At 25.9% G+C, this 11,166-nt stretch overlaps 1 protein-coding gene across 1 annotated transcript in view; it reads left to right on the forward strand.

Moving 5' to 3' along the window:
- The first annotated feature begins 2,908 nt into the window (after positions 1–2,908).
- The window catches only part of LOC108687112, a 9,183-nt gene continuing 925 nt past the window's right edge, over positions 2,909–11,166 (forward strand). Inside the window, exons 1-7 of the mRNA XM_018192717.1 lie at positions 2,909–3,360; positions 5,251–5,293; positions 5,402–5,567; positions 8,814–9,083; positions 9,410–9,878; positions 10,253–10,352; positions 10,793–10,950. Coding sequence (XP_018048206.1) covers positions 2,909–3,360; positions 5,251–5,293; positions 5,402–5,567; positions 8,814–9,083; positions 9,410–9,878; positions 10,253–10,352; positions 10,793–10,950 — 1,658 coding nt within the window. The remainder of the gene's footprint in view (positions 3,361–5,250; positions 5,294–5,401; positions 5,568–8,813; positions 9,084–9,409; positions 9,879–10,252; positions 10,353–10,792; positions 10,951–11,166) is intronic.

Below are 11,166 nucleotides of genomic sequence, written 5' to 3' on the forward strand. Positions count from 1 at the left end.
GATCGAATATTTCGGAGAATATGAAAAAAATAGAAAGTTTCAAATAAAAATTGTATCTGAAACGACGCAAAAATTATTGAAAAATTATAAAAAATAAGAATACATCAAATACATTAATTTACTTCAAAAATCCTCTACATTAAACCTTTTTTTAAGATTAAAATTATAATAATGTGTGTCTTTGGACAAATATATGCTTTTAGGCAATAAAAAATAAATTATTTATTTATATCATCTTCTAATGTTATAACTGAATCTTTTAAATAACGCTATATTTAAAAAAGCGTATGTAATCGATTCTTTAATGAAAAATATGATGATTATATGTTATTCGTGTTATTATTGATCGTTCTAAAAAAGAGTTTATACTAGTATTCACGCAGACAATAGCGGCTGAATTCTTTGTATACTGAGCAAGCGCAAAATCACGGTGGTTTAGTATAATCGCAGAGAGCGACTCAGTCAAACGATAATTTTTGCGCTGTGAACATCAATGAATATCAATGAAGGTAGAATATATCTCAACACAAAATAGTAAAAATGTGTTCATCGCGATGTTCTATTAAAAATATAATTATATAAACATAATTATTGTTAATATGCTTAATTTTTAATATTTTTAATAATTTCTTTAGTCATGTGTTCTTTAATTATTATTTTAATTTAATTTACTTTTTTTTATTTTATTCATATAAAAAAATATTTAATAAATAATTATATTCTATTCATCATTTAATGTTATTTATTTTATGTATTTATTGAATAAAGAAGTAGGTTTACATGACAAATATATATCTTCAAAATCAAGGTTTGTTTATTAAATCAAAAAAAAAAGACAGAAAGAAGACTTCAATAATTTGTTTCTTTTACAACAAAAATTAGCAAAAAAAGCATCATAATTTTTTGTGAGGAGTCTATAGATCTCTTATAGGAGGTTAAAACTTTGATGATCCATGAAAGTTTGCGGGAATGGAAATAAAACTTTGCACACTAGCAAAAAATATTTCGTTTTCGAAAAGTTTGCATACAAATTTATAGTGTTTTTGAGTGGAAAAGTTGGATAAAACCAAATGAAAAATATATGAAATAAACGGTCAGTTGTGCAAATTGCTTTTCGTCTATGTTTCCAGTGAAAGAATTTATACTAGAGAGAGAGAGAGAGAGAGAGAAAAATTCTCCAAAGTTTTAACAATTTGAATATCGAAGGATAATTGCAGCAGCAATTTTTTGTGACGATAAAATTTTAAAAAGAAGAAATCTTGAAAAGAGATTTGAAGCTTAAACAAAACATAATTATATATAAAAATAGTACGACATTAAATAGAAATATTATGATTAAACATTTTTAGTTTAGTTTTAGTAAAATCATACATATATTCACTTCATTCATTATTTATCATTTTAATTCTCATTTTACGCTACATACACGAACCTAGAGAAGTGTTAGTTCTGTTCTACATAATAATTTATATTAACAAATTGAATAAGATGTAAATGAAATCTTTTGAGTACTACAATATATTTGAAAATAAAAAATAAGTTACTTCTACGTTCATTAATAACTACATTTACTAGATAATTATTTAACAAATGAGGAAAAAATATTGGAGATGGATTAAAGTAATAAATTAATATATAAGTTAATATAATAAATAATATTAAAAATCTTTATTTTAGATTACATATGTGAGAAATTCAATCAATATTAGAAAAATGCCTATTACGGTCGAAGCTAGATCTTCATTGTTTTAAATAATTCAATCTTGAATTATTAATATACGCTATATATGTACTTGCATATATATCATATTGTAATCTTTTTAGAACTGCACGCCGAATTGTTTTTCCGAATTATATATGCTATTATCAAGCATCAAAAATATTAATAAACATTTATGAATATCTTTATAATATGATGCTTGATAATAGTATCAAATTATTAAATTGCTTGTTAATTTAATTCCCGATTAATAGAGTAGTTTTAATTTATAGTCTGGAAAAACAATTTGGCGCGCAGCTTTAAAAAGATGACAATATGATAACAATATGATATATGTGCAAATACATATATAGTGTATATTAGTATAATATTCAAGATTGAATTATATTTAAAGCATTATTTATTTATTTATTAATATAATAAGTCTAATTTAAACAACTTTTATAAAAATTTTATTTTGTAGATTTGAATTATATGTTTACTACAACTCGCCAATTTCTACGGTTATTTGGCGTATGGCCCGATCCACATATGCCTTTAAGTGACTTTCGTTGGCCAAGCATAAGACTCATTATCGTCATATGTAATATAAGTTTGTATATTTTTGTGCCGCAAATTATGAATGTGATTCGTGTTTGGGGTAACATGACTCGGATGGTGGAATATTTTGTCTCTACGAATTCCAGCTTGATGGCAATGTGCAAATTGATCGTTACTTGGTATCATGGCAAGAGTAAGTTTATTTTACGTGACAATGTAAATGTCAGATAGATTTATTTTACCGTTTGAATAAAATGTTTGAATAAAATGTGAAAACTACGTATATCTTCCTTATTTAAATACAAAATGTTTTTTATATAAAAACTCAGATAGCATACATGTTCAAAATCCGAACTTAAAAGACGGTTTATAGTATGATGTTTAAAAGACAGTTATTTCCAGTTTAATATCTAAGGGCGATTTCAACTATGTTTCGATTAATTTACTCTTTCAAGTCAGTGATACATGTATTGTGGTGTATGTATTAATGTCTTTAAAAAATAATATATTTAGTAAATATTTAAGATAGGATAATTTAAGATTTCTTACGTGATTTTGGACATGATGCTAGAAATGTGCTGGTTTTAATAATTTATATGTATTTTAACGTTTATATTGGAAGAACTTCAGCAGTTGATAGTGTCGATTATGACCGATTGGATGACTGCGACTAATTGGGAACGAAATATCATGTTGAAATCCGCGAGACATAGCAGAAACATATCTTTTAGATGTTGTGCAACCGTAACGGGCTTAATTATAATGTCATTTTGTCTTTATACAATCAGATTCATTAAAATTGTACACCTACCTTATCGAACTCTGATCTATCGAATGGATAATATCCAAAAGAGTCCGACTTACGAAATCACATATTGTATTCAATTTCTCGGCGGTATGTATTCACTTCTCGCTATCTACACGATCGACAGTTTTGTCTCAATACTTGTGCTGCACACATGCTCGCAGCTCACAAATCTGCGAATGACATTGAACAATCTAGTGAACGAAATAACTAACGATTCGATATCTTCCTCGAGAAAAGAGAGCTTTAGGACAGGTTTAGCTGCGATTGTTATACGACATGAACATCTCATCAGGTATGCTAGAAAATTTCCAATGCATTAATAGTATGAAGTATTTATATAAATACTCTTATTTGCTACCTAATTGTACATTCCTACAATTAGATAGCAAATTATTTTTAAGATAAATTTAAAAATAAATTTGAGCGTCCTATCTTTATAAAAAGAAATATAGATGTATAATGTAATCACACCGGAAAAGTAGTTTTACTAAAATATCTAAAAATTTAGGTAAATACAGATTTCAAAATAATTTTAACTGGCCATCAAAATTAAATGATTATGTAGAACGTTGTAGAAACTAGTTGCAAAATTTTTTATAGCATTACTTGAGATTCCTACTTAATTATTTCGATGATCTGAACAAAATTATATTTAAATCTCTATCTAGTTAAATTTTTAGATACATTAGCAAAAATAATCTTTCCGTATACAAAAATATTTGCTTACTTCTTTTTTCTTTTAAAATATATTATATTTTTAAGAAGGAAAAATTACAGATTCATTATATTTAAGTACAAACATGGTACGAAATATAAAATTGAATCATATAAATTTAGATAGATTCAAAATAAAAATTCGAACTTAAAACTTTTTTATGACTTGTATTTGTTACAATCTCTTAAGTAATAAACCGTTAACGTATAACAAGTGAATAATATATCTACAAATTTTCAAGGAATGCAAAGACGATTGACAGCTGCTACAGTTCATTATTATTTATGAACATATTATTAGTCATTTTACAAATATGTTTTATAGCTTTTCAAATTTTCACGGTATGTAAGATTACTTATATACGTATTTTTTCGCGGGTCTTTTATAAAACGCTTAAATTAAATGAATATTAACTTTACTAATGATATCATTTTATTAAATAAGTAACTCTGGTATATACGCCGCATCATAAACTTAATTTATTATTATTATTAAGTATTATTTACTATGTTTAAAATAATCGAACTATATATCAGTAAAAACTTTGTACTGTCTACTATAAAAAAATCTTAGAAATCCGAAATTTTATTTTTCATATTAAAAAATAAACTTTTTGAAACCCTTTTGTCCTATATTCATCCATAGAGATGGGATATATGGTCACTCATAGGAGGAAAGGGGGAGAATATGTACGACTCATAAAAAATTTACAAATAATGCATATAAATAAGACGTAAAATGACACAATAACTTATAAAATGCGTTTATAAAGTTTTTATTAAGAAATAAGAACGATAAATACGTATATGAAGTAATAAATAATAATTACAATCTTCCTACAAGTATTACAAGTGTTATGACATGAAGTACATATTTCATGTAATGCGTTTATTCCATTTAGTGCACTGAATTCAATCTTCGCACTTTTTGAATGCTGTGGGCATAAATCCCGCCCGCTAAAAATATCATATAAAACAGGTGGGATATACTAAACGAAGAATATGAAAGCAAAGCATTTGTATTTTGCTACAACTTGTTTTACTATTTCTCTACATATATCATGAAATAACCACCAAGTCTTTTACGCGCCTTACAGTAATTATTTTATGTACTTTATGATGACGTTATTTATTATAGTGAAATCGATTCAACTCAAAATAATTTAATATTGACAGTAAGAAAGTGAACACAACACAATATTAATATAACATAAAAACATGTAACAGAATAGTTGCGGGAAAATTACCCCCATTTCTTCTATTTTTTTTTCACTTCTACGACGTAATCCCAGCGCAGCATATTTGCCGGAGTTACTCTAATATAGCATAATATATTATGTTAGTTTTGCATTGTGCATATTTGCAACTATTAAAATATTTATTATTTTCAGATGATAACAGATCATTTAAAAATACCTATGATCAGAATAATTTTTCTCTCGTCTTATATCACTTATATGATGACGCATTTGTATGCATATTGCTATTCAGCTGAAAAACTTATGGCAGAGGTAAAATTTATGCGCGTTAATTCTTTTAATACAATTTATACTTTTATTACAATTATTTTTAATACAATTTATATATGTTAATTCATGTAAAAAAATTTATAATTTCAGAGCACCAATATGGCGTATGGCATTTATGAATGCAAGTGGTACAACCTACCATCGAAAGATGCAAAAGACTTAATGTTCATTGTATATCGATCTAAGATTCCTCTTAAACTGACAGCTGGAAAATTCGGCATCTTTTCAATAGAGATGTTTGGATCAGTAAGATATATTTATAGAATATAGAAAAATAAATTGTTTTGTCTATTATAGTTATGATGTGAATATATATCTTAATTATATAAAAATGCAAAATTTTTTGTAATTACTATCTTGGATGTTATTTTTTATTCTTCTGTTATTTATATATATGTTTTTATATATATGTAATATACAATATTTATATACATATATATATATATGTACATACATATGTATAATATATTATAATATGTATAATATATTATGTAATAATAGAAAAATTATAAGAACAATGTGTAATTTATAACATATACAAAGATTTGTGTTTTTATGCAAAATCTATATGTAGAGTGTTTTATTTCAAATATAATGGGTTAAGTATTTGGCAAAATAAAATGATACAGAAAAATGTTTCAAATTGTTTTGTATTGTCTGAACAGTTACAAATATTGGTAAAATTAATTGAAATTAATTTTCAAAAAAAATTTGCCACTCAAAATGCTGCAGCAACAGCTCGTAAAATTAAGTAAAAAAATTTATTTATAAATTTTTATTTTAAGCAGAAAGTTTTGAGATAAAGATTTAAATGTCTATGAATCGTGCGTGTGATATTAGCTGAAGAGCGCGCACTTCAGTACGTTCACTAGTAAGCCGCAGCGCAGATTAATGTATGTATTATGCGTTATGCAAAAGTCTGTGCTACGGCCTTAACTATGTACATAAGCTAACATAAAAAAAAATGAAATATATTTAAACACTTATACCGCAGAAATTATAGCTTAAAACAAAAATTCATAAATAACTCTTTTTACTTAATTTTTCGAAAACTTTCTTACTAAAGAATTTTGAGTCACGAGTTTTAGAATATCTTGTAATGCGTGCGTGCGTGCATGTGTATGTACATATGTATATGAGTATATTTTTTATTCTACATACATGTTATGTATTATTCGTAGCATCTATCAGGAGACATAGTAGTGTCTCGGTGCTAAGCCAAGCGCAGCGACACTACCGTGGCTCTTTACGCGAAATCATCATGATTACTTAAATTAAAATTGTATCTCTTAAAACTATATTTATGTTCTGTATTCTGTTTAGACTATCAAAACGGCAATGGGATACTTATCAGCATTGCTAACAATCAGAGGTTAAAGAAAATGATACTAAGAGATAATAATAAATGGATTTTTTACAACGGATTATGGCATCGATTCTTGAATAATAAAATAAATAGATTTATATGCACTTGTAACTTTTGGAAACATTAGGAAAATACACATGCTCTAATAAAGTTTAATTATTATTTAAATATTAGTCCAACTTTTCACCTAACATCATTCAGCAATTTAACCAAGATTTAAAAGAAAACATTCTAAAATTAAATATTGTAAAGAAAAAACTTATCGATTTTATTGTATTGCAACAATATAAACTTCTATTAAGCAATTAAATAATTCTTGTTTATGATAATTTGTGATAATTAAAGTTTACATCAATAATTTAAATGAATTCACATTAAGGCAAACTCTAAAAAATATCGGTGTGAATTTAAAGATACCACCACGCGGTATCTTTATAATTCTTTTTATGCTAGTGTTAATATTAACAACATGTCGTAAATTTCATTTTAATTTCACATCACGATAGTGTTGATATAAACACCAGGAATTTCAAATTCACACCATGCTGTCGTTAACATTAATACTATGACATGGCAAGAATTACATAAACATCGCATGGTATCATAAATCCATATTAATATTTTTTAGAATATACTACTACATTAAATTTTAAACAATAATTACATATATTACATACTTTTTATTACCTGTTTAACATATTATTCATTAATTGTTTCTTTAGCATGTTTAATTATATTACAATTGTGTAAGAATATTTATATAAATAAATGTAATGCAACTGGTCTAATAAAACGAGCAAAATAAAATAACAAATAAAATTTATTTTAACGTAAATAATAGAAATCTTTACGGAATGTTTCGTATTTCACTAAGGCCCAGTTTCACAACTCACAGTTAATTTTTAACCAAGATTTAACTCATTATCTCTTTTCAATTCTAGAATTGAAAAGAGATGAGAAACAAGTTGAGCCTCGCTTAAGAGAGTTAAACGTGAGTTGTGAAACTGGGCTTAAGTCATCATCAGCCGCATCATTAATTTATTAAAAAACCTCTACTTTTTAATTGCATTTTGACACCTTTTAAGTTTTCTCAGTAAGTGAGACAATTTGTTTCGTTTTTATATAGCAAAAAAAAGGAATTAAATACTAATTTTTTAATTTAATAACGATCTTTTCTTAATTGAATTAATAATACAGTGATTTTTTAATTAATATAATGATATCATTTTAAAAAAAAATATTCATAACATTCGGTTATTATCAATAGCATAATAATTATATGCTACTCGTTTCACTTGGTATCCGAAAGGGTTTACCGAAGTATTCACAGATGGTAGCGGTTGAATCCTTTGTGTACTGAGCAAGCGCAAAATCATAATGGTTTGGTATAATCGTGAAGAGCGCTTCAGTCAAACGATAATTTCCGCGCCGTAAACATCAATGAATGTCAATAAAGGTAAAATATTAAAGAAAAAAAATAAACAAAAATATTAACGATGTTCTTAAAAACAACCATGTCGTACAATACATATATATATATAAAAATTAATATTAAAGATTGCGCGTTAATAAAAAATTTGAACCTGATTTGAACCTGGAAATCTATAAAATCTTCAAAAAAGTTAATTATTAATTATTACTTCTTTGTGTGATAAACTTCTTTGTGTGATAATAGAGAGAATACATATTATCAAATAATTTATTTCTTATAAAATATTACGTGCATTGATAATTATGTTTAATTTTCAAAATTTTTCTAATCTTTTTTCCAATCTTGTTTATCATACATTTTATTTTATTTTTATTTCATAATTAAAACAAAATTTCTTTTGAAGTAATTATAATCGATTTGTTTAATATAATATTTAGTAAAAATTTATTTATGGATTTAGTAAAAAAGTAAACATAAAAAATTTATAATGTTTTTAAAATAAATAATTGTTTATTAAAGGACAAAAATTTTATAATTATAACAATTTGTTGCAAGAAAATCTATAAACTATATGTTGTAAAAATCTAGAATTATAAGATTTTTTACAAAAAAGCTTAGAAAATAACAATGTTTAAAAATAATGTTTAGAAAATAACAATGTCTAATTAAACTGTAATGTCTATTCTAAAATTTGATTTTATTAGATTTGAATTATGTATTTAATCCGATTCGCCAATGGCTATGGATCTTTGGTATATGGCCCGATCCACAGATCCCATTGAATGAATTTCGTCGACCAAGTATAAGATTCATTATTGTTATGTGTTCTGTGAGTATATATGTATTCAGTCCTCAAATGATCAATGTAATTCGTGCTGCGGGTAGCGTGACTCGGATGGTGGAAAATTTCTCCTCTGCAAATTTCAGCATGTTGGCAGTGTGTAAATTGCTTGTAACTTGGTATCACGGCAAAAGTAAGTTTATTTCCCACAACAATAATTATCGGATAAACAGATTTATTTTTGTGATGTAAAATGTCACAAAATTACATCTTTATTTAAATATAAAATATTCGAATCATGTTTTATATAGAAACCCATGCATGTTCAAAGTCGGAACATAAGACATGACTTTTGCTATAATGCCTAAAAAATTTTTAAATGTTTTATATATATATATATATATGTTATATAATAATTATCTTTAAAACATCTTATGTTTTATTTTGAACGATAATTTCCCCTGTCTGGGAATTTGTTTTAATAATTATTAATGTACTTATTAATATTCAATCTGGAAGCACTTCAATCGCTGATAATATCGATTATGACCGATTGGATGACTTCGAAGGAGTGGGAACGAAATATTATGTTGAAGATTACGAGAAGTGGCAGAAATCTGTCCTTTAAATGTTGTGCGCTCGCAACTAGCTCGATTACATGTCACATTTCTCTTCAATTGCTGAGGTTCTTCAAAACTATTCACCAGCCTAAACGAAACCTCGTTTATCAAATAGAAACAATTCAAAAGAGTCCGAACTACGAAATCACTTATTTTATCCAACTTTTTGGTGGACCGTGTTCAGCTTTCGCTAATATCATTATTGACAACTTTATCTCGATGCTCGTACTACAAGTGTGCGCGCAATTGATAAATCTACGGACAATGCTGAATAATTTGGTAAACAAATTAGCCAACAAATCTATATCATCTATAACATTTAAAGAAGGTTTAGCTGCGATCGTCGTACGACATGATCATCTCATCAGGTATGTCTTAGAATCTCACATTACTTGACATAGCAATGAAATATTTATAATCGTTCTATGATAAAAGATTTTTTTAGAAAAAAATTTGAAAATAAGATTTAACATTCCTGATCTCATATTACGTATAACAACAAATATGTATGTATTGTATTATAAAAAGATATTTGTTAATTAATTCTTTTTTTTTTAATTTCTTGTGCTTTTAAACGCAGCAAAAGAAAATTTAACACTATCAAATTTAAAAACAAACACAATAAAACATATGAAATTGAAACTTAAATAAATTCAATCAAGATAGAATACAATTTTTTAAAGTACACATTAAAATTCGATAATAAATTATTAACGTATAACAAATGAGTAATGTTTTCAAGGACCGCAAAGACGATTGACGACTGCTATAGCTCAGTGTTACTTGTACACATGTTATCTACTACTTTTCAGATGTGTTTTTTAACTTTCCAAGTTTTCACTGTAAGTGAAATCATTTATACACGGTTCTTTAAACAGAGGATTGTTTTATTTCATATTATTTCCAGATAATAATAAATAATATGAACGTGTCTATTATCAAAATGATTTTTCTCACATTATACTTCAACTTAGTGTTGCTCAGCTTGTATGGATATTGCTACTCAGCTGAAAAATTGATAACAGAGGTAACTACGCGGATTATGGATTAATACGACCAGATCTTATGCAAACTAATAAATTATGAAATATGCAGTATATAAATAGCAACAATTTATTTTTACGGTTTATATAAAGTAAATATTTTATATAAAATAAAAGTTTTCAAGTTTTTCTATTTCCATAAAAGTTTTCATAGTGAAAAATGAAAGAAAATTCTCGAAAAATTCATAATCAATTCATTATATAAAAAAAAATCCTGTGCGAAATTATGTAACTTTTAGAGCACTAGAATGGCATACGGCGTCTATGAATGCAAGTGGTACGATTTATCGTCGAAAGATGCAAAAAACTTAATGTTCATTGTACATCGATCTAGAATTCCTCTTAAATTGACGGCTGGAAAATTCGGAACCTTTTCGTTAGAAATGTTTGGAATAGTAAGATATATTTATGAGAAGAATATATACTCCTTTATCTATATGCAATTTATCTTTATCTATATATTAATAAGTTTGTATAGAAACATCCCTATTTGTAATCATTAAATTAAATTATTTTGTATTTTATTATATTGAAAACATTTTTGTATCAGATATATATATTATATATCTATACCATATTATATATAAGTATACACAGTATACACAATAGTATT

Source organism: Atta colombica, unplaced genomic scaffold, assembly GCF_001594045.1.
Source record: "Atta colombica isolate Treedump-2 unplaced genomic scaffold, Acol1.0 scaffold102, whole genome shotgun sequence".
Taxonomy (NCBI): Eukaryota; Metazoa; Arthropoda; class Insecta; order Hymenoptera; family Formicidae; genus Atta; species Atta colombica.